Genomic DNA, 25,632 nt, shown 5'->3' with positions numbered 1-25,632 from the left:
TCCCTCTAACAAGAAACTGGGGATGGGAGGCAATGGAGAGGGGGTTGAGGGGACATTCCGAGGCCAGAGTCTTACCTAGTCAGCAGAGCCTGCACCCAGGAGACAGGCCAAGGGGAGTGATTAAAGCATGTCTTGGTGCCCCACATTTCTCCCTCAGCTGCCTGAAATTATAAGGACGTAAGAGTTAACAAATATCCCCGAAGAAGGGGCATGAAGAAAGAGTGTCAGTATTTAATACTGTAGGGTTAATGAACCAACCTGTTAGGTTTAACAAAAGCCTGCCAGGACGCTGGGAAGCGGGAACTCTGCTGAGTCGGAGTACAGAGGAAGGGCTGTCAATCAACACTGGGGGCGGGACGCCCGAGCCAGGGAGATGAAAGGGAGGTAGGAAGGTCCCAAAGAAAGCAGAAAGGCAGGTGTTGAAACAGAAGAGTCCAGGATTACAGGCCATACAAAGGAGAGCTAGGGATACTTTAGGCCCTAAGCTTCGAGGCAGTTTAGGAAGACGTTTGCTGTAAAGTTTTATACATTCCTTTATAGCCTCTCCCTGGGTTTCACCTTTCCTCCTCCCAGAACCTCACTTAGCATCTTTGTTATCCAGAGTCAGAAATGGCAGACTGTTTTTTTTTTTTTTTTAAGTTTATTTATTTATTTTTTGGGGGGGGGAGAGAATGTGTGTGTGTGTGTGTGTGTGTGTGTGTGTGTGTGTGTGTGCATGAGCAGGGGAGGGACAGAGAGAGGGAGAGAGAGAGAATCCCAAGCAGCCTCCACACTGTCAGCACAGAGCCTGACACGGGCTTGAACTCACAAACCATGAGATTATAACCTGAGTAGAAATCAAGAGTCAGAAGTCTAACCGACTGAGCCACCCAGGAACCCCAGAAACGGCAGGCTTTTAGAGAATAAAACAAAGCTGGAAGGGACTTCATACATTCTCTCATTTAATTTTATTTGACAGATGAGGAAGTGGAGGCTCAGAAGGAAGTGACTAACTCAAGGTCACACAGCAAACCAGCTGCTAAACCAGAATGAGAAGAGCCCTCGGGGTCCTGCCTTTTGGTACCTGACCAGCTGCTTAGTAAAACCTACCGCTCTGTGTAAGCTCCTGCACCTCCAGAGAACACTGAGCATGGCTCCTCCTTTGTGCAAGTTAATGATTAAAACCTACTCTATCTAAAGCATCTAACCATAGTTACTAATTAAGCCAATTTCTGTGAGAAAAGACCATTTCAGACAGAAGAATGTTCACTTTTGCTAAATCTACAGGCCTTCAAATTATAGTAGCATGAACAGTAATCACAACATTTTAAGAATATTAAAAAAAAATCATAATATGATACCTTAACCTCTGTCACTCACATTTTCTCGTCCTGATAAAACGGTTTTGTAACTTCTAGAGGGAGGAATTAAACTAAAATAACTTCACTGGATGTTTGAGTGAATGAGGTAATAAAATCTGTTTGCTGTGTTCACTGTCTCCAGATAGGGCTGTGATTACACCACATAAGGAAGAAAGGTAGCTGAGTCTCAATCTAGATCATTTATGTAAACTCAGCCTTCTTGTCAACGGTGTTCTCAGATTGCATGCACGCAAACCGCAAAAATCATCTCCTATGAACCACACAGAGACAGTGTCTGATTGCAGGCCTGGGAGGTTGCCTATATTTTCTCTGTAATTGGAGGTCTGTGGTTCAAGACCAAAATTTGACATTCTGAATTAAAAAAAAAAAAAAAACAAAAAAAACCCCACACCAGTATATTCCCCAGAACAACGGTTCTATATCTAATACTTGTAAAAGTTAAAGGTATTCTCTATACCAAAATATTACAAATGAATACAACATACTTAAAAAAAGTTTGGTTCTTTGAAATGTGTTTGAACAATATTTGGTCTCCCAGAAGGAAACAGAAGCCTTCCTACTACAACCAAGTTAACATTAGAGAGCATTTTAATCTCCTAACTTCGAATATTTGGCATTATGTTTTTCAGCAATTTTTCCTAAAAAAATGTTACAAAAACCATGAAGCGCCAAGTATATTCATACTGTACTTACAAATGCAGAGACATAATTGCAAGAAGACAAAGCACTTTTTTTTTTTTTCTTAATTACTGAACGACCCTCCATTATGTCAGATTGGTCACTAGTTTTTGATCTGACAGTCCTCTCCGGCTGGCAGTGATAGTGTTTCTCTTGACACCTGCAGCTTCCAGCTTGCTCTGTCCTCTCTAGAAAGAAAACCACAGGCCACCGCCCTGGCGCCATCCCTGGCTCGGTCCAATCAATAAGGACTTATTTCCTGTCCATTTGCTGAGGTCACAGGAGCGAATCTCATTAATTATTTCTGCTACTGCAGCCTCAAGTGTGCTTCTGGTGTGACAAGTGAAAACTGCTTGACCTTTTTTTCTTCTAATTTTGTTTGTAGCAGTTCCAAAAAGAAGGCAGTATTCATTTAGCAATGTGATAAAAGGAAGGAAAAAATGTATTATGTTTTTAAAGTCATTAACACATTTAGTTATTTCATCATGAAAGCTCTCTCGATCACCTCATTCCCCAGTTTTTTTCAGCTAACGAACAATAGTGTCTTTTTAATTTGGTGTCACGAAAATCTGGTCACAGCAAACACAATGTTTTCTAAAGCAGATCTGGCCTCCGAGGGAGGAAAGCTCTCCAGGGCCTCCAGTGCCTTGTTTCCATGGTAACGACACAGGTCAATAGCTGAAGTCACACCTTTGCCAGCTTTGATTGTTTCTCGCAACTGTTAAGAAACAAATGCACAATAAAAGTCAGTTTTCGAGGTACCACAACTAAATTGGGGAGGGGAGGTGGAAAACAAAGAAAGGGGGAAACAAAATAGATTCATGTTTCTGCTGTGTTCTTTTGAGGTAAAGAGGACATCATTCCCCAATGATTCTGAGGCACTAACATTCCCTAAGGCTGCTAGGTGTCTCTGCTCCAGAGCAGCACAATAGGCTCCAATCAGCCTAATTACACCTCCTCCCTGACTCCCACCCCTTGATATCTTGAAATGTGCCCTGCTGGGGAATGGCGGTAATGAAGGCAGAGGGCATTTACATGTCTGGCATTTTGAATTCAGCAGCCTGATATTCTTATGTGAAGAAGGCTTCATTAACATCCTAGTTAGTAACTTTTTTTTTCCACCCTGTATGCTGACACAATAGTTCATGTGAAAATTCAAGAAAGACACCTAGTTTAGATCTGAACACTCCATTTTTAAAACTAAAAGCCTTTATTTGACCGGTTAGAATGAACTGAAACACCCGTTTGTAAAGAATAAACTCTTGCCAACAACTGGAGTTGATTTCTAACCCCTCTCTTTGATGGGGAAGGACCAATAAAAGGGTTATACTTTAGAGCTGAAAAAGATTTATAATGATTTGGGCTGTCCCCTCCCCCTTCCCCAAACTCCATGTTCTCTTTCTCAATGAACACCTCTGCCTAACGCCCTAAATCAGAAGCCTGGGGGGGGGTCCCCCTTCACGCCCCATTTCTGGTCAGCTACCATGGCTGTAGCAGTGCTGCTCACCCTTGACTGAACTTTCTGGTCCTGAGAGACTGGGTGGGGCCAAGGGACAAGTTCTAGTCCATGAATTACGAACGATGCACGTCACTTCTGGGCTGCAGCATTTAACCACCCACGTGAGTCCCTCCAGAGCTTTCCCTTGGTGGATCATCCAGCCATAGCGGAAGAAGCTCCTTGTGTTGGATTCCCAAGCAACCACGCCGAGCACCAACCACAGTGCCTCTCCAACCTGCACGGGACATGTAGTGTGGGCAAGGAACACATCTTTGTTGTCTGAAGCCACTGAGACTGTGAGGTTGTCTGTAGCCATCCTGACTGAAACAGCCACTAAGTCCTAGCCATTCTATGTCTTTTACAGCTCTCCAATGTACCCTCCGCTCTTCATTGTCATTGCCACTACATTAGTTCAGGCTATCATCATCCCTCGTCTGGGCTGTTTTAGGCAAACCACCTCCTAAAGAGTCCTTCTACAACCAGTTCTTTGCCCTGAGCTCCATCTGTCATGCTGCCAAGGAGATCTTTATAAAATGTGAATGTGATCAGCTTAAAACCCTTCACTACCTTCCGAAAGCCTTAAGAAAAAAGAGTCCAAGCTCTTTCATGAGGCAGTAATTTTCCCGTATCTGCTCCCCACCTTCAAACTTCCCAAAGTCCACTGAAGCAGAATACACTCAGCTAGGATGAGAGCCCTAAGGAGCTAGGCGGCCCTCTTCCTTGGGGCTCCCCAAGTACCCCGTGCATATCTGGAATACAGCATAATTATACGGTGTTGTACTTCAATTCTCCATTCCCATATCAATCTCTTCATTAGACTCTAAGCTTCTGCACACTGCATGTAACATAAAGTCTGCTTTATTCCTATAATCACACACAGAAGAAAACAGAGGCCCAGAGAAGCTCAGCAGCTCACCCAAGATTATAGGCGGATAGTGGCACAGTTGTGGTCAGAAGCCACAGTTTCTAATACCCAGTCCAGCGTCACTGAATACTGTACTATCCCCTCCTTCCAGGGGAGGACCCCCCCTCACCCACCACCATTTGTAGCATTTGCAGATTTTTGTGGTATAAAAACTCCCATCATGGCTGATTTCAAGCTACCAAGGGTTGTGGAATCACAGAATTCTGAAATATTTAACAATAGGCTCTGAGCTGGTAGGACTCGGCTTGTACACATGTTGGGCTGCAGGATGCTTTACCCTTGTTTTGACATGCAGCTCCTAAGAACATTCTCATACATAACTAGAATATTATTATTATAACTAGGAAAGTTAACAATAATTCTCTATCATTATCTAATATCTAGCCCATGTGCAAATTTCCCCAATTGGCTCTAAAATGTTTTCTGTACCCTATTTTCACCACCCCCCCCAATCATGATGAATCTTGGTTTATGAATTGCATTCGTTATGACACTTTAGCATTTTCTTCCCTATGATATTACCATTTCTGAAGGACCAGGCTGTATTGTGCAATGTTTTACATTCTGCATTTCTCTGATTGCTTCATTTAGTTTGCTTTATAAACTTTATTCAGCTAGGCCCAACTGAATATTTGATGGTGACAATGAAGGGTAATTCAGATTAGGGCAAAAGAGTACCCAGGAGATATCACTGAACATTCCTCAAGCCCTAGAAGAGTTAATTTCTCTCACCAATGACTGCTGTATTTCCAATTAACACTCAAATCTTCTCTCTGCAGAGGCAGGCTTTGCATACCAAGGGACCTGATAGCTACCATGAGTAAAATGCCCATTTCATGATTCAGCAGTAATCTAATCCTTCATGGAAGGTATTACTCCTCACAGACATCTGTATACACTCCTACCAACTAAAACTAAACTATTGGCTCAAAAGTAATCCTTTAGTGGGGCACCTGGGTGGTTCAGATGGTTAAGCATCCGACTTTGACCCAGGTCATGATCTCACGGGTTGTGAGTTCGAGTCTCGTGTTGGGCTCTGTGCTGACAGCTCAGAGCCTGGAGCCTGTTTCGGATTCTGTGTCTCCCTCTCTCTCTGACCCTCCCCTGCTCACACTAGGTCTCTCTCTCTCTCAAAAATAAATAAACATTAATAAAATTAAAAAAATTAATCCTTTAGATATAATTAATAGACCATAAATGAGACTTTTACCATAAATTAGAATAGGCAATTGATCTATCCTGACAAAACAATCTCATCCTTTGTAAATAAATGTAACAAAAGACATATTAAACCAGAATTCCTAAACTTGGTTGACCAAAGATTCACCTGGGGAGCTTTAAAATGCAGGACCTGGGCCCCAATCCTAGAGGTGGGTTCAATAAGGCCGAAAAATACTTCTTAGGTCATTCCAACAATTAGCCAGATTTGGGACTAACTTACTTGCTGGGGTAGGTATTTTGAGTGTTTTAAAATAGTTATGTTGGATTTATACTGTTTTAACCACACTTCCAAGTAGTTGTCTTTGCAGTGATCAAATTCAACTCAGCCATCAAGTATTAGGCACTGAATGGCCTAGGTATGAAGTAGGGGTGGGAGATACAGAGACAAACACAGTTGCTGCCTCCTAGGACCACCTGTCAGGGGGCTGCCCTAGGACTGAAGAAATGGAGGGGGCTGAAAGGAATACTGAGGAACCAGACCTATGGCCTTGGTTCTAATACCTGCAAGAGATAAGGCCACAATTAGGAAAATTCTTTCCACTTTTGCCCTCACCTACATTTTGACTGGGCAAATCCCCAACTAATGCATAGACAGAACTTTCCATATTAGGGTATGTCTAGAAGTGCTGGAATGCTCCCTCTGGCCTTTATGGCTTGAAACCCATTTCAGCCGCAGGAAAAGTGACACAATAAAATACAAAAAGGTGAATTACCAGTCCGCGTTTTACTTCTCTGATATAGCACTTTAGGGCACTAATATAATTAAATCTCTAATTAAGTCAACTGAATAATTGTATAAGTGCAGCATCACCTGCAATAAATTAAGTCCAAATCCCTTGCTAGAGGATCCAATTAAGGATATTAACACAGAGAGAAAAAGATGCAAAGTACTTAAAGTTAAGTGCGTTATTATTTAACATTTATTAAAGGTGTTATTAAACACCTTTTCAGTGATAAATGTTGCTTTTATGAGACCCTTTTGAGAAATCATTGTATGCCTCTGAAAATTATTTGGTTGAAAAATCCTCTTAAATATTAAAGACAAGCCCCTGCCATGAGATCTAAGCAGCTTTAGCAGAATTGGACACAGCAACCACTTGTCTCTAATGAAACCAAAGAAAAACTTTAAGACCCAGAAGAAACCCAAGCCCAATCTTATCTTCTCACCTTAGTTTGCAGGAGAAGATCTGGGATGAGATCGGTTAAGTGATGTGGACAAGAGGCACTGGCAAATTTGAGAAATGGCCTGGGTTTCATTTCTGCACATCAGAACCTTTCCCCTCTATAGCACTAGAACAAATTCGGAGATAACCCCAAGTTTTCTTTTGCCCAGAGTGCTTACAGAGAACAGGGATGCTAACACTTGTCTGGAACAGGGGGAGACCTTGTTCTGTAGAAACTGTAAAAGAGAGTAAGGAGTATAAGCAATATGTTAAAGGTTTTTTTTGGTTTTTTTTTTTGGTGGTTGAAAACACCTGGATAAGGATAAAAGGAAACAAATGGAAGCCATGCTCTTACGGGAAGAGACCGCATACCTCACCAAGTGAAGTGGACCACACTTTCCTAGCAGGGATTATGAAACTGGAAGAACTGTAAGATGCTGCAGTGATAAATGTAAGGTGTACAACTTTTGAACATTTAGTAAAACTCACATTCTAATAGTTGGTAAATTCTTGGTGAACCTGATTGATAATCTTAGGTATCAGAAGATAGAAGAAGCACATTTTGCTTAAGTATGTCAACATAATTGGATATAAAGGTGATAGAAATCTGGCCCCCCCCCCCCCCAAAAAAAAGGAATGCCATCCTAGTATTAGAATCGGTGAAAGAAAGAACCAGCAAGCATGGGTTTGGACACTCAGACTATAAATCAGAAAAGCACATTTAAAAATCAGCAGGAGCGCCTGGGTGGCTCAGGTGGTTGGGCGTCCGACTTCGGCTCAGGTCATGATCTCGCAGTTCATGAGGTCGAGCCCTGCACTGGGCTCTGTGCTGACAGCTCAGAGCCTGGAGCCTGCTTCGGATTCTGTGTCTTCCTCTCTCTCTGCCCCTCCCCAGCTCATGCTCTGTTTCTCTCTCTCCCAAAAATAAGTAAACATTAAAAAGAGGTAAAAAAAAAAAAAATTGGTGAAAAGACTGCCATGATTCCAAGAGATCATAAAGAGAAACAGCTCAAGGGTGATGAGGGCCTCTGAAAAACTAAATTTCAACAACGATCATAATTAATTATGAAAGAGATTAAAATAAATGGCTACAGAATAAGCTCTCTTGGGGCTTGGATTTAAAAAGGTGTAAAAGGAGAAGCATATCGTCTCCTCCACTGCTGAGTCCCTGTTGAGCACCTGCTCTGCACAAAGGTCCACTGTGGAGATAGGATGCGATCCCTGATCTGAAGGAGCTGACAAAGGAGAGGCACAAAGCTATAAAAATTGTGTGGGAATCCACCCATAAGTCTGTATTATCACCAAGACACGTGTCACATGTTTTTAAAGTGCCATTCCTCACAGAAACATGTTCAGACACAACCCTGTCAGAATTTGCTAAAGACTGATGGGGGTACATGGGGGAAGGAGATGATGACAAAAATAAGGGGCATTAAAATGTAAAGGCTGTATGTCGAATAAGAACAAGTAGGGGTGCCTGGGTGGCTCAGTTGGTTGAGCATCGACTTTGGTTCAGGTCATGATCTCACAGTTGGTGGGTTCAAGCCCTGAGTCGGACTTTGTGCTGACAGCTCAGTGCCTGGAGCTTGCTTTAGATTCTGTGTCTCTCTCCCCGCCTCCCCTCTCTCTGCCCCTCCCCTGCTCACGCTCTCTGTCTCTCAAAAATAAATAAAGATGTTGAAAAAAATTAAAGAAAAAAAAGAACAAGTATCCTCAAATAGTTGATAATGTATTATTAAGAGAAGACAGAGAAGAAAGAGAACTAAAAAATGAGTTAAAAATTGTAAAGATTAAAATAAATTCCCTGAAGAGGGGTCTTTAGGGATGAAACATGCATTCAAAAAGCCCACATGTTGTCGGGGAGCCTTGGAGGCAGCGACCATTCTGCCTTAGGTCTGGCTTCTGGTATCGTATGCATTTCAAGATGACCTACCACTCCCATTCCAAACATAGTATTATAGTCCAGGACAAATTATCGTGTAGCACCCCACTGAGTCTCCTCCAGTGAGAAAGCCGCTTGGTTTTCTCACTCACTTTGTCTGATGTGTCTGAGGGCACTTCCCTCCTCTGTCTTCCTCCTCACTCTGGAGACCTAGTTTCTAGTCTACGGCACCTTCACAGGGGCATCCACTCACCTCTGTCCTCTTCTTGCTTATAGTACACATAAATGTCCTTCCCAGCTACTGAAGGACTGTAAGAAATCTCAGAGATGAGAGATGCAACTGACAAATGTCTTCAAACACGGCACAAAAGAAAAAGATGAGGACAGAGGTACATCTGGAACAAAGACCAGTGAATTTATGGGCAATGATGGCAAAATTCCAAAAATACATTATCAAATAAGATGGTTTTTGAGCTCTAGAAAAAAGGCAGTGATGGTCGCAGCCCTAGGATAGGTGGGTCACAATGAGCAAGTCATTACAAAATATTCTCATGTTTCTTTTTGATACGGGCACTCACTGTTGGCTTCAGAAACAGTAAAGATAGAGTATAAGTGGGTTTTAGAAACTTAGTCCTTTGTGGATAAGACAGAGAAATGGGGGTCTGGATTAGAGTATGGTAATATAAATTCAAATATGTAAAATAACTACTAGAAAATGTTTGGTAGTATTTTGACCAGAGTATTTACTGAGTATTTATTTTGAGCAGAAAAGTGATCTCTATCATTGTACTATAGGACTCAATATTCAATTTCATCTCTTCCATAAATGGTGTTGAAAAAAAAGTGGAGAACCATATGCAAAAGAATGAAACTGGACCACTTTCTTATAGCACATACAAAAATAAACTCAAAATGGATTAAGGACCTAAATGTGAGGGGTGCCTATATGGTTCAATAGGTTGACCATCCTACTCTTGATTTCGGCTCAGGTCATGATCTGAGGGTACTGGGATAGAGCCTTGTGTCAGGCTCTGTGTTGAGCATGGAGCCTGCTTACCATTCTCTCTCTCTTTCCCTCTGCCCCTCTCCCCTGTTCACACACACTCTCTCTCTAAAATAATAATAATAATAATAATAATAGATCTAAATGTGAGACATAAAATCATAAAACTCCTAGAAGAAAACATAGGCAGTAATTTCTTTGACATTGACCTTTTTTTTCTAGATGTCTCCTCAGACAAGGGAAACAAAAGCAAAAATAAACTACTGGGAGTATACCAAAATAAAACAGTTTTTGCACAGTGAAGAAAACCATCCATAAAACAAAAAAGCAACCTACTGAAAGGGAGAAGATATTTGCAAATGATATATCCAATAAGGGGTTAATATACAAAATATATAATGAACCTATAGAATTCAGCTCAAAACACCCAAATAGGGGCGCCTGGGTGGCGCAGTCGGTTAAGCGTCCGACTTCAGCCAGGTCACGATCTCACGGTCCGTGAGTTCGAGCCCCGCGTCAGGCTCTGGGCTGATGGCTCGGAGCCTGGAGCCTGTTTCCGATTCCGTGTCTCCCTCTCTCTCTGCCCCTCCCCCGTTCATGCTCTGTCTCTCTCTGTCCCAAAAATAAATAAACGTTGAAAAAAAAAATTAAAAAAAAAAAAAAAAAAGAAAACCATCCATAAAACAAAAAAGCAACCTACTGAAAGGGAGAGGATATTTGCAAATGATATATCCAATAAGGGGTTAATATACAAAATATATAATGAACCTATAGAATTCAGCTCAAAACACCCAAATAGGGGCGCCTGGGTGGCGCAGTCGGTTAAGCGTCCGACTTCAGCCAGGTCACGATCTCGCGGTCCGTGAGTTCGAGCCCTGCGTCAGGCTCTGGGTTGATGGCTTGGAGCCTGGAGCCTGTTTCCGATTCTGTGTCTCCCTCTCTCTCTGCCCCTCCCCCGTTCATGCTCTGTCTCTCTCTGTCCCAAAATAAATAAAAAACGTTGAAAAAAAAATTAAAAAAAAAAAAAAAAAAAAAAAACCACCCAAATAATCTGATTAAAATTGGGCAGAGGACCTGAACAGACGTTCTTCCAAAGAAGTCAGAGAGAGAAGGACAAATACCGTATGACTTCACTTACATGTAGAATCTAAAAAACAAAACAAATAAGTAAACAAATAGCAGAAACAGACCATAAATACAGAGAACAAAGTGGTGGTTGGGAAGGATTGGGGGATGGACAAAATGGGTGAAGGGGAGTGAATGATACAGGCTTCCATTTATGCAATGTATAATGGGGGCATAGAGATAAAATGTACATCACTGGGAATATGGTCAATGGTACTGTAATAGTGTTGTATGATGACTGATGGTGGCTACATTTGTGGTGAGCACAGCATAACATATAGACTTGTCAAATTACTATCTTGTACACCCGGAATAATGTAATAGTATGTGTTGACTATACTTCAATAAAAAAGGAAAAACAAAAAAACCCTCAACTTGGTTTTCTTTCCTTTATCACAGTTCTGTGGATTATCTGAATGTGGATGGAGAAGAAATACATATTAAATTTTAATTTTCAGATGTCATGCAGCCAAGAGAGAAAGCTAACACACGGATAGCATCAAAGTCTTACTGGTTTTGACATGTTGAACCACAACTGATACTAGTGAGGTGATATGTAATAGGGATACATGTGTATACTTGTGCATTTAGGTTTCAAAAATTAACTGTAAAAGTGGAAGTCTCAGTTTGGGAGTGATTCATAAATAAGAGCTGAGAATCTTTGATAACCACATTTTTTACATAAGCCAAGACTGTGATACAGATGAAAAAACAAACAAACAAACACAAACTTCAGCAGCATCTGAAGATGTACATGTCCAAAACATGGGCAGGAATGGTCATGCTGCAGTGTTTGATGGTCAACTGATGTTTAGAAAACTATGTTCAGTCCTGGATGCCATGGCCATGTGTGAAGAGGAGCATTCAAAATAGACTGGGTTTGGGAAATCTGCGTGACTCAGTTGGTTAAGCATCCGACTCTTGATTTTGGCTCAGGTCATGATTTCATGGTACATGAGATTGAGCCCAGCGTCAGGCTCTGCATTGACTGTGAGGAGCCTGTTGGAATTCTTTCTCTCTCTTTCTCTCTCTCTCTCTGCCCCTCCCAGCTCACGATCTCTATCTCTTTCAAAATAAATAAACTAAAAACAAAAACCAAAAAAAACCCAAAATAGACCAGGTTCAGTATTAGGATGAAGAAGTTATTTGAAAACATGTCATCTAAGGAATGTTTACCCTGGAGGAAAGAATTAAAGGAGATGAAAGCCATCTTCAAATATCTAAAGCAATTAAATGGAAGATGGGGCAGTCCTGTTCTATAAGCTTCAGGACCCAGAACAAAGAGCAACAAGGTGAAATTTCTAGGAAGCAGATTTCAATTACAAGTAAGAGAGAGCTTTCAAATAACTAGAGTTGTCTAACAACAGAAGAATTATTTTTGACAAGGTGTGAACCCCGTTTTTGGAAGTCCTCAGCAACTGGATGACGACATCAGAGAAAGTATGAATAAAATTCTCAGGAGACATGGCAGGTGGGACAAGGCTGCCTCCGAAGTCCCACCCAACACAAGGATTTTAGCTGATAGTACTTCAGTTGAAAAGTCTTCCCAACTTCTGAGTGGCAAGAACTGGTACAAAAGGAAAAGCTACGATGAAAACCTTTCTCTAGTATGATAAACATTATGCTAAACAAACTGCAAACAACAGAAAATGCATTCCTTTTTACTTAGAACCATAAATTATTTGCAAAAGTCTACAGAAAAAAAATCTACTGATTTTAATTAAGTATCTTATTTCAACCAAAGGAAAGGAAATGGAAACAAGAGAATTTTTAGTTATTTCCTCAATCACATGAACTCTTGGGTAAAATTAAAAGAATGGTATGCCTCCTGGTATTAAAGTGATACTACTACTACTACTACTAATAACAACAGCAGCAATAACAACAATCTCATAGTAATTATGTGTGCCCAGCACTAAGACATACATATCTTCAATCCTTACAACAGCCCTATGAGGCAGATACTAATATTATTCTCATTTTATAGATGAATAAACTTAGGCAAGAGTAAGTTGCTCAAGGTAATGCAGAAGATAAGTGCTAGAGTGAAGATTCAAGCAATTCTTGTTCTTAAAGTTTATTATTTTGAGAGAGAGACAGCACATGTGAAAATGGGGGAGGGGCAGACAGAGCGGGAGAGAAAGAATCCCGAGCAGGCTCTGCACTGTCCCTGTGGAGCTGGATGTGTGGCTCAAACTCACAAACTGCAAGATCATGACCTGAGCTGAAATCAAGAGTCAGACGCTTATCCAACTGAGCCACCCAGGTACCCCAAGTAGTTCTTGCTCTTAACTAGCATGGTATAATGCCTTTTCTTTCTCTTACATGAACTGGAAAGCATTTCAATTTCATTTGAGAAGAGAGCACATATCTATGTCATAATATAATTTACAAGCCCGTGCACAAGGGCAAATTTTTTCATGATACATCACAGATTTAAAATAGTACATTAAGTCAAACAACTTTGGATAAAACCATATTTACAGAGATGACAGAAAATTGAAGCCATCATTATGTTAATCATGCACCTCTATTACAATATACACATTTTTTTTTAATGTTTATTTATTTTTGAGACAGAGAGAGACAGAGCATGAATGGAGGAGGGTCAGAGAGAGAGGGAGACACAGAATCCGAAGCAGGCTCCAGGCTCTGAGCTGTCAGCACAGAGCCTGATGCAGGGCTTGAACTCACGGACTGTGAGATCATGACCTGAGCCGAAGTCAGACGCTTAACTGACTGAGCCACCCAGGCGCCCCTCAATATACACATTTTTAAAAACCGTAACTAAAAGTGCCATATGGCTGCAGGACAAATGTCAGTAAGAATTAGAAGTAGAATATTTCTTGGCCAACTAATCTTTGACAAAGCAGGAAAGAATATCCAATGGAATAAAGACAGTCTCTTCAGCAAGTGGTTCTGGGAAAACTGGACAGCAACATGCAGAAGAATGAACCTGGACCACTTTCTTACACCATACAAAAAAATAAACTCAAAATGGATGAAAGACCTCAATGTAAGACAGGAAGCCATCAAATCCTCGAGGAGAAAGCAGGCAAAAACCTCTTTGATCTTGGCTGCAGCAACTTCTTTCTCAACATGTCTCCGGAGGCAAAGGAAACAAAAGCAAAAATGAACTACTGGGACCTCATCAAAATAAAAAGCTTCTGCACAGTGAAGGAAACAATCAGCAAAACTAAAAGGCAACCAACAGAACGGGAGAAGATATTTGCAAATGACATATCAGATAAAGGGCTAGTATCCAAAATCTATAAAGAACTTATCAAACTCAACACCCAAAAAACAGATAATGCAGTGAAGAAATGGGCAAAAGACATGAATGGACACTTCTCCAAAGAAGACATCTAGATGGCCAACCAACACATGAAAGAATGCTCAACATCACTCATCATCAGGGAAATACAAATCAAAACCACAATAAGATACCACCTTACACCTATCAGAATGACTAACATTAACAACTCAGGCAACAACAGATGTTGGCGACGATGCAGAGAAAGAGGATCTCTTTTGCATTGTTGGTAGGAATGCAAACTGGTCCAGCCACTCTGGAAAACAGTATGGAGGTTCCTCAAAAAACTAAAAATAGAACTACCCTATGACCCAGCAATTGCACTACTAGGCATTTATCCACAGGTGTGCTGTTTTGAAGGGACACATGCACCCCCATGTTTATCGCAGCACTATCAACAATAGCCAAAGTATGGAAAGAGCCCAAATGTCCATCGATGGATGAATGGATAAAGAAGATGTGGTATGTACATACAATGGAGTATTACTCGGCAATCAAAAAGAATGAAATCTTGCCATTTGCAACTACGTGGATGGAACTGGAGGGTATTATGCTAAGCGAAATTAGTCAGAGAAAGACAAAAATCCTATGACTTCACTCATATGACTTTAAGAGACAAAACAGATGAACATAAGGGAAGGGAAACAAAAATAATATAAAAACAAGGAGGGGGACAAAACAGAAGAGACTCATAAATATGGAGAACAAACTGAGGGTTACTGGAAGGGTTGTGGGAGGGGGGATGGGCTAAATGGGTAAGGGGCACTAAGGAATCTTTGTTGCACTATATGCTAACTAATTTGGATGTAAATTAAAAAAAAAAGAAGTGGAATATTTCTACATTTTATGTTAAGAATAAAAGGCCAAAAATATTTTACTTGATTAAGTATATTCTTCAGGTCATACTTTTTTTTTTTTTTTAACAAATAGGCACTGAATAAGACTCAGATGTTATCACATCCACTATTGAGTCAGAAAACAAAACTAATATACTAATATATTTTTACTTAAATCTTTAATGATGAAAACTTATTTTTACTAAAAATTTCAATGCAAAACTCTGACTGCAGTAACGGCATTTGGGGTTTCACACAATCAAAGGACACTATTACCTCACGTTGTTTCCACTATTTTTAAAAACCAGCCTCAGGGTTCATACTACTTTTAAGTCATTGGATAAACGATTAATGAGTTAAAAAAAAATTTTTAATGTTTTATTTTCGTGAGAGAGAGCAACAGAGTGCGAGCAGAGGAAGGGTAGAAAGACAGAGGGAGACACAGAATCTGAAGCAGGCTCCAGGTTCTGAGCTGTCAGGACAGAGCCTGATGCGGGGCTCAAACCCACAAACCGTGATATCATAACCTGAGCCAACGTCAGACACTTAACTGACTGAACCCCCCAGGTGCCCCAGGATTAGTGAGTTTAAAATGACAAATATAATTTAGCCCATGCTTTAACATTTTTACTGTTCCCTTATAAAATATCAGAGTAGTTTTCTTTCGTAAAACAGCCTGTAAAATTCCTGTTATATGTATTTGTATTGAGCTTTAAGATATTTTTTAATAAGATCTATTCTTTTGCAGGATTAAGATCATTCTGTATAATTGTGCAAGCCTATGTGACACACATGACATTTGTTACACTGCTCTCCTTTTCCCTTGAGTCCCAGGACCTGAAGCCCATGGAGATGGGTGGTGAGGGAAGAGGTGGGCTCCAGGAGGGACAAAATACAACTATTTCTACATATGGCAGTTTTTCAAGCACCCTGGAGCAGAATACCCCAGACGAAGCCACACAGGAACCTTTTTTAATCTAATAATGGGAGGAGATGTTCTCTTCCTAAGACTGGTTAATCCGTTTCTGCTGTTCCAATAATAATAAGAAAAACAATTGTAAAGAAGCAGTGAGCAAACATTAATAGGGAAACTCTGGACCTGGACATGTGTAACCTCAGGCTTCTCTAAGCCCACCTCACCTGTAAAATCAGGAAGATCATCTTTATGCCACATGACATTATTATGAAGAACAAATAAGATGATGTCTGGCAAATTACGCTGACATCAGTAAAATGTTACTAAGGGGTGCCTGGGTGGCTCAGTTGGTTGAGCATCTGACTTGTGATTCAGCTCAGGTCATGATCCCAGGAGTCATGGGCTCAAATCCCACGTTGGGCTCCACACTGAGCATGGAGACTGCTTAAAATTCTCTTTTTCTCCCTCAGCCCCTCTCCCCCACTAATACATGAAAGTGCGCATTCTCTATTTCTCTCTCTCTCAAACAAATAAATAGAAATTTAAAAAATGCCGTTCACATGCAAGACTTGAAGAAGAAGAGAGCATGGGAGTTCATTACAGAACTTAGATGTAATATTATATAATGCACCTGGCTTTAATTATAAACATTCACAGACTATTTTACATAGATTCATGAAGTTGTTTTAAATATTTTAAATCTCCAGATTATTAGTGAATTGGAAACATGCTAACTTTTGAAAAATGAATTTCCAAATCATCTGGACCATTTAAAATTGAATCTATTCCTCTGAAAAGGAAAAAAAGAAACATGATAAAGACAGATTTGGTAGAATTTTTCTTGCCTTCTCCACGCATTTCTATTAGGCTCAGTCTAGATGGTGTGTAGCCTGCTGTTGAGAGTGAGACTTCAGTTCGGCCACACCACCCTGAATGTGCCCAGTTGTTTCCAATCTTGGAAACAGGGCCTAACCTAAGCAGGGCTGGGCCTAGTGAGTCCTTGGGTGGAACAGTGAGGTTTCAGAACTGATTTCAAGGCTCAACATCTCAGTGAAGTACATTTATGAGTCCACAAATAGCTTCATAACCGAACAACTCGTTTCACACAAATTATGATGTCTGATTATATATATCCCTGTTATATGTACAAATAACCCAAAACCAGACATACATACATACATACATACAATTTGGTACTCCTACATGTACATATATGTATGTATGTATATATGTATTTTAGAGATATTTTCACGCAGTTAAAAACATTTTGCTGGCATACTCAAAACTGATCTAAATTGTTGACCCCTTGGCAGAGAATTCAGGCAAAGTAGTCTTGCTCCTTAAGAAAGACAGGTTAGAGCGCCTAGGTGGCTCAGTCGGTTGAGCGACTAACTTCAGCTCAGGTCATGATCTCACGGTTTGTGAGTTCGAGTCCCGTGTCAGGCTCTGTGCTGACAGCTCAGAGCCTGGAGCCTGCTTCGGATTCTGTGTCTCCCTCTCTCTCCGCCCCTCCCCTACTCTGTCTCTCTCTGTCTCAGAAATAAACATTAATAAAAATAAAAATTAAAAAAAAGAAAGACAGGTTGACTTATAGCTCAGGGTAGAAGCAGATGTATCTGATTTCAAAATATATTTATTTTTTTATTAAACATTTTTTTTAATGTTTAATTTTGAGACAGAGAGATAGAGCATGGGCAGAGAGAGAGGGAGACATAGAATCCAAAGCAGGATCCAGGCTCTGAGCTATCTGCACAGAGCCTGACACGGGGCTCAAACTCACAGACTGCAAGACCATGACCTGAGCCAAAGTTGGGCGCTTAACCGACTGAGACACCCAGGCACCCCCAAGATGTATTTAAATGGAACAAAGTGTACAATTTAATTCTTAGTTTATGAAGTTTCATTGGCATTTGATAGGATGGACATATGAGGTTAGTAAAATGGAATTATATTAAATTGAGACTTAAATTGCAGGGCTGCCTGGGTGGCGCAGTCGGTTAAGCGTCCGACTTCAGCCAGGTCACGATCTCGCGGTCCGTGAGTTCGAGCCCCGCGTCAGGCTCTGGGCTCATGGCTCAGAGCCTGGAGCCTGTTTCCGATTCTGTGTCTCCCTCTCTCTCTGCCCCTCCCCCGTTCATGCTCTGTCTCTCTCTGTCCCAAAAATAAATAAAAAACGTTAATTGAGACTTAAATTGCATAGGAAGAGCAATCATGTCTTCTGAAAGAAAATCCAACTATTTATAAATAACCTCAGATTTATCCATATTTTTGATTCAAAAGTCATTTTCAATTTAGTATCATATTCCAAAGAGGAACTTAATTCTACACACTGATACTCAAAAAGCAAAACATATCATAGGTTGTAGACTGCAGCAATGAGCCACTCTTTGTAGCTTTTTTAGGAGTAAATCAACAGCAAACTCTGTAATCTCATGACTAATACTATGCTGGTTATTTAATTAAAAAGAAAACTATGGGACAAGAGCAATCAGATCATGTAGGTATCCAACAGTCCTAAGGGTTATTTGAGGAATACATAAACTACTTGAGTCTGTATCTTACTTACACACTTCTTAAATCCTCCTCGTATCTCAATTGTTCATCTGCTTTAGTATTTGGATACTGATACCTGGGGATCACTTGCCTCAAAACTACCACTGTTACCTACATGACCCTAGATTCCTAACATCCTAACATGTATCCTGATACAGCATGAGCTTGAAACACATTTCTGACTTCTATCACTAGAGTGCACGTCAAACAGCAGAAAAACTCTATCTATTGAGAGTTATGACAATGACATATCTTCCAGGTGGCATCAGACTGGGGGCAAATGCAGGAATCAATGTATGGTGTGAAGAAGTTACCCTGTATTCCACGTAAATATAACCACACCTGCAGGATTAATACCTCTTTCAGATACAGTTTTCTATGTTACGGTGTTACAGAAGGTAACATAGATCTTTGCCTCCCTCAAGAGAATGGTAATGACAACTTATTTTAAATGGTTATATCCATAAAACCTTCTTGGAAGAGTGAAGAATGCTTGCTAGTTAAAAAAAATCACAATAATTATTGCACTAGTTCAGCATAAATCCTAAGACAGACATTTACTAGACAATCACTATCTCTCTATAGAATGATGCATACCATTTCCTGGATGTTTGTAAAACCAAAGCCTGTATACAAATTCTCCCTTACTTCTTTTTTTAGTATGTCTAAAGCACCTTAAGAAGCAGTATGGTGGTGAAGAATACACAGTGTGGAGTTAGCAAACCTGGAAAAAATCATGACTCTGTGAGATAGTAACTGTGAACACTGTTAACGTTATTCGATCTCTTCTCCATAAAATGAAGGGATTCAAGGGTAGAATTTGATAGAACCATTTGATTAAAGTGCTTCATGTGTCTTGAGCAGACTGCACGATGAATGTATACTAGGGAATGAATACTAGGGCATAAATTTTAAAGAGATCACAGCACACAGAAAAGCTTACAACCTTTTCTAACAGGTGCACACAACTCTTGTTAGGAATGGATCAAAGATAAATGTTAGTGTAATTTCCTTAGATCTAGAATAGGGAGACCTTCCACAGGGGGCACCATTGCACTATGCAGGAATCCATCTTCAGCGGTATATCTCTGGCTTTATTATGATGTGGTGAATAGGTAAAATCTTTAAGCAAGCCAGGAAGTCAAAGACTTGGGGGAAAGGATCCACTCATCCAAAATCTTTAGTAGCATCTTACACATCACTAACCAAATGTTGCAGATCCTGTGATCTCTATTGTTATCTCAGTAATTCTGTTTGAACACTGAGGTGGCACAGCCACCTTGCTATTTCAGGAAAGGTAGTTAAGCACATCCAGGATTAGTACTCTGCCTTATGTAGTAAGTGGAGAAGCTGAGTAGTGCTTGCAGACACTGTTTAGGAAACATGGGGGGATGGCTTCAGATGTACCAACTAAACAGATTACACCTTTCTGATAGACTAATCATGTTGAAACCACAAAGCCCCTCAATTCTGTATAAAACTGGGCTGCAGAATTAGTGTATGAGCTTGGAAATATATCAGTGTAGGTAATAACCAAGACTTCTAACTAACTAAAACCACAGTCAGCATCTACTTGGTGGTGCTTCCTTTTTTGTTCTCTTAAAAAACATAATTTTAGAAAGCCCATACCTCTCCACGGTTTTTATGATGGGGAGAGAGAGAATAGTGTTTCCTTCAGATCTAGTTAAAACAGTTTCAATGGATTAAATAGGCTCCTCTATGGGGACAGAAGGCTCTATCCTCTACATGAAGGCATATAGGCACTTCCTGTGCACAGGTGGCTCCTGATACCACAAACTGGGAGCAATAATTGAATCCAGCTACCCCACAGTGCAGAGCATTCACCCACAGAACCAGCCTGGAGGGCACTGTTAGTTAGCTTTCTAGACTAAGATTCAAAAGGTTATCCCAATTGAATCTTTGTTTCAACCCCAGGGAGTGCAAGGCATGGAGGATAAAACGATTTGCTTAAAAGTATACTTGGGAAGAAATAAGAAGAACAAAGGTAGAGTTAAATATGTCTTATAAATTAAAAGAACAGAATATAGGCACAAACATTTGGTTTATCTTGAGTCATTCATTCATTCATTCATTCATTCATTCATTCATTCAACAAATATTTGGTATGTAATATGTGCCAGGCACTGTGTTAGGCCCTCAGAGAACAATGATGAGCAAAACCAGACACAATTTCAGGCTTACGACTAAGAACTGGTCTTCACTAACAACCTAAGTCTTAGCCTCCTGATGAATGTTAGGTATTATGCAGATATGTAATTTTTAGAGGCCAGTAATTCAAAATGGTAATTTCAAGAATGAGAGAGATTGTCCCACTAAATATTATTGTTGCGAACCAATTTAGCAGTTTACATATACAATTAGAAACCCAAGATCAACAAGCTAGGAATATATGATTTGAAGAAAAATAAAAAAAGATTTACAACTGCATAGAGGATTGAGTTCAAATAATATCAATACTATTTGGGTTAACAACTGAGAGAATGGCATATTTTATGATGTCATAAAGAGGTTTATTATTGATAGTATTTAATAATATTATTCATGATCCACAAAGGAATAGAGATTATGATCATCAAATCTGTTGATGCCATGGAGGTATGTGGGAATGCTAACACCTCAGAAAGCAAGAATCTAATTTTAAAATAACATTAAGAAATTAAGGAATAGATCATCAAAGCAAGATGATAGTCACTGGGGACTTATGCAAAATAATATACTCAGAGATTTAAGGAGTAAAAACTAGCTTGATGACTGGGGATGAATGAACATCCAAAGAGCAACTGTTTTGCAAAAAAGACCTAAGGGCTCTACAACTCTGGTTCAAGATACTATTATATGAGTGATTAGAATTTATTTTTGATTAAGAGTTTCACATGGTAAAAAAAAGCCATACATACAGACAGAAATTAATGCTTGTTTTTCCATCAATAGTAATTTTATTTTATCTTAAAAAATGTTTTTAATGTTTATTTATTTGGGGGTAGTAAAAGAGGGAGAGAGAAAGAATTCCAAGACATGGGGCTTGAACTCAGGAACTGTGAGATCATGACCTGTGCCAAAATCAAGAGACAGTTAACCCACTGAGCCACCCAGGTACCCCAATAATTGTATTTTAAAGGAGATATAGAATCCAAGAGTAGCTGTAAAAACTGACTTTGGTTAATTGTTTTAAAAAAAGATTATAGAAAACCTAGGGGCGTCTGGGTGGCTCAGTCTGTTGAGCATCTGACTCTTGATTCAGTTCCGGTCATGATCCCAGGGCTGTGGGATCGAGCTCCACCTCGGACTCTGAGCTGTGGGGAGACTGCTTAAGATTCTCTCTCATTCCCTCTGCCCCTCTCCCCTGCTCACAGTCTCTCTCACTAAAATTATAAATAAATAAATAAATAAATAAATAAATAAATAAATAAATATCCATTATTGCTGCAAGGAAAAACACCTGTCTGAAATATGATTGTCAAAAGAAAAATAACTGGTTTTATCTGACTTTTAAGGGAACAAGGAGTGGGGGATTTAAAACTTTCAGATGGCAGTCCTGGCGGCATCTTCCGGCACCTTTCCCTGTGCTGTGGTTAGGTCATCGGATCAGCACTGGCAGTGCCTGTTCAGTGTGCTAGGCTTCTGTTCTCTTCAGTTGTCTTCCAGTGCTCCAACCACTGCTTGAGTCCCAGCACAAAAACTCACAGTATACAAAAGTTACATTCTCCAGCTGTGCATTTCTGCCTGTTGCCAGAGAAGTATGTATTTTTCAGGAATCTAAAATTAAATTCTGGTTATGTCACTAAAAACATGATTTCAGGCGAGGTATTTTTCAATTCTCAGTAGCTCAGGTCATATCTGAAAAAATTCTAATTCAGATTTGACCCTATATGTCAAAAACAGAAATCTTAAAAAAAAAAAATACAGCGCATTTATTTTAAAACATGCCGAAATGTTACCACCTTAATGCCTGTATTTATATTTTTACATGCTGTCTTCCAGTCTTTATCAAGGTTTTACATAACTGTACCCATATCATAATGGTATTTGGATTTTTTCCATTAAATTCTATTATAAACACTTCATTTAATTAGACCACAAGTCCTTTACAGGAAAAGATGGGAGAAGGGAATGATGATGCTTTTACATAGTCTTTGTTATTATCACTAAAACAGAAATCCTAAATGTAAAGACAACTTCAGGAGGTTAGAGGGAACAAGAGATTTAGCGCATACAGCAATGCCGTATGGAATACTTTACCAAAGGAGCTAATGTGAAGCCCCAGGGTAGGAGAAGCAGCATCTGCCCGAGAAAGGGGTACACGGAAGAGAAAACACAGTAACATCTGGTCTCTAAATGTGCCAATGTGAAAAATTCTCACAGCCAGTTAGCTAGGGTTATGAGAAAGAACGAGCAGGCAAAAAACTGCCTGCCAAAAAAAAAAAAAAAAAGAGTCTGGCTTTGTCAGTAAAGAAAGGACAATAATATTTACAGAAAATTTTCTATACTCAAGCTTCAAAAAAGTAGAATTTGGACTCAATATGCAGCAAAATGGTTGAAGCAATCTATGGCTAAAAGGGCAAACCTTGGAAAGGAGAACTGTGACATGAGAGGAAAGACTCTTTCTCTTCTTGAAGGGAAGTGATGATATGTGATCATGCAAATGCAAATGTCTGCGGACAGCACTGTTTGCTTGTGGGAAGAGAATTTTAATGTGTACCCTATGCAAATGCGTTTTATAATAAAACAGAATGTGCAAGGCCTTCTGAGGGCGGGGAGGGAAGCGGCAGCTCCAGACGCCGCACTTGAGAGTGGCGGGGACGCAGCCAGAAGCGTGTGCCACTCGCAACCCTGAACAGACTCCAGCAGAGAGGGCACGTCAAAACCCCACTCCTTAAAAAAAAAATCTCTCTTACGTTCCACCGAGAACTGGATGCCTAATGAATTAACACCTGCAAGATCTTTCTTTACCCAGTGCTTAACCTTGAACAACTCTGTGCTTAGAGTGAACCTCAGGAAGAAGACATTAAAAAAAACAACTCTTTTCTGTACTGAGTCATGGGGAAAATGGTAGGAACTGCACAGTAAAGACTAGAGATGACTATAAAGAAAGTTCCTGAAAACGATTTAGAGTCTTTGTGTCAAAATTAGCATGAATGTCAAAGCCCATTTAAGGCCCGGTCGGAAGCATTTGTGAAAGGGAGCAGGAGGCCATCACAGTGGTGACAGAGTCTGGTTTTGACCAAGTACTATTTATTGATATCTGTGTATCTGAAGCAGTTATTAAAAAGAAATTGGGGGAAAGTCTGCATCCCTACACTGGAGATATTTAAGCAAGCCATTTTGAAAGTGTTAAAAATTAAAATTGTAGAAAGCCGAACCATAGGTGCCATGTTTTGCCTGAAGTGGTAAAAATACCATCTGCCTCAGTCTTTTTAGCAGCAGGCTTATTTCGAGTAGCAGTAGGCTAAGCTGCAGGCATACGCTCAGCTCCAGCTGGGGAAAATACACAGACGTTTGTAGATGTTTTTCTAAGCAAGAGTAGTCAACATATTCGTTTTCTTTCAGACATATATATGTTACCATAGCAAACCAAGCATCAATGTGGTCCGAGAAGCTTCTCCACCAGTCCCAACCCGTACCCATAAATTCCTACAATTCAATAGGTGGCACTCTTCCCTCTAGCACTGCACCAAATCAGCTGCACTTAACTGTGGGGCCAGAAGCCTGGGGAACGTGGAATAGTCTTGAGAAATACACACTCAGGGTTGCAGACCAACCACTGTAATTAGGATCCACACAGCATTGCACATAGGGGCTTAACTGTTAGCACTGGCTTTTTGGGTCACGGTTCACTTCTGGTAATTATATTCTGTCTAATAAGACTTCTCCTGAAGTTTTAACTAGGTAAGTAAGACGTTCTTGTTTTTCTATTTTAGAAGCTACTGGGTACCATCGCCTTTTGGTTACTCAGCTCCCAGCCTTGCCCAGACCCCAGGTGGATGAGTTCCAGCAGCAGGAAGGGCACTCCCATGACTGTCTTAACCACCGTACAGAGGCAGGAGAGACAAAATGAATTAATGGTTGTCAAGTGCTTTGATATCTTAAGATGAAAGGCATTGTAGTACCGTGAAGCATTCATATCCAGACTCTATCACAACAGGAACTCAATTAAAAAGTAATTAAATTTCTCATCTGAGGGTTTGAGTACAGACCACTGTTTTGCTGAATGTGACAGTCTCAATATCCAGCTGAAACTGATTTTGAAATGATCACCTCTTCTTTTGATTCCTCGCCATTCTGAGACTGACAAAATTTGAGAGCTGGCCTATACGGCCACAAAAGCACATAGCCAAAATAATCTCCTATGGTCCTCAAAACCTGACTTTTCAGATAAAATTTGGCTTTTGGGTAAATACTCACCACTTGGAAATAACAAAATTTCCAGCAACAAACACATTTCATGATGGTCTCCAAAAATGGCTCCTGAGTTTTTCAAATGTAGAGTTACAGATAAACCCAAGGGCAGACCTAAGCGCTAAGCATGGTGCCTGCATCAGTCAGCATGAGCACCATGCCCATGCAAAACAGAGACGCCTAGACCGTGGGTCATGACATGTGTTACTAAGGGCCCGTGGTACACTGTGTAAGAGACAATATCACAAGCTACACCCTGCAGATATCTGCCCCATACCTGCTAGAGATGGACATAACCTTTTTTTCCCATGTCACTTGTGTTTAGGTCTGTGGAAGGATGATAAGCCTAGATGAATTGCTTAGATCAAGCTATGGCCCTTAAATGTCAGAACCGCACCACATATTCCCGAGGGGTGGGGTTCTGTTTACTGGCACAAGAAATATGGTCACTACACACTTGTGAAGGCAACCATAGGACTACTGAACATTGAGATGGACTATGTGACATAGTCAATATATTCTTTTTTTTCTTTTTTAAATGTTTTTAAAAATTTATTTGGGGGGGGGGGAGAGGGAGAGAATCCCAAGCAGGTTCCGCACTGTCACTGCAGAGCCCGACATGTGCCTCGATCTCACGAACTGTGAGATCACGACCTCAGCCAAAATCAAGAGTTGAATGCTTAACTGACTAAGTCACCCAGGTGCCCCTGTAGTCAATATATTCTTAAAATGGCTCCGTGA

At 40.3% G+C, this 25,632-nt stretch overlaps 1 protein-coding gene across 1 annotated transcript in view; it reads right to left on the bottom strand.

Annotated features, from left to right (window-relative positions):
- Positions 1–2,315: 2,315 nt before the first annotated feature.
- Positions 2,316–25,632, bottom strand: part of PDSS2 (decaprenyl diphosphate synthase subunit 2) — a 263,575-nt gene continuing 240,258 nt past the window's right edge. The window contains exon 8 of the mRNA XM_047101881.1: positions 2,316–2,757. Coding sequence (XP_046957837.1) covers positions 2,599–2,757 — 159 coding nt within the window. The 3' untranslated portion in view covers positions 2,316–2,598. The remainder of the gene's footprint in view (positions 2,758–25,632) is intronic.

This window comes from Lynx rufus, unplaced genomic scaffold (assembly GCF_022079265.1).
Source record: "Lynx rufus isolate CCGP_SWC_20201006 ecotype Redwood Valley unplaced genomic scaffold, mLynRuf1.p SCAF_6, whole genome shotgun sequence".
NCBI classification, from domain to species: domain Eukaryota; kingdom Metazoa; phylum Chordata; class Mammalia; order Carnivora; family Felidae; genus Lynx; species Lynx rufus.
The sequence above is the reverse complement of the archived record's forward strand: the minus strand, read 5'-3'. Positions and strand labels throughout refer to the sequence as shown.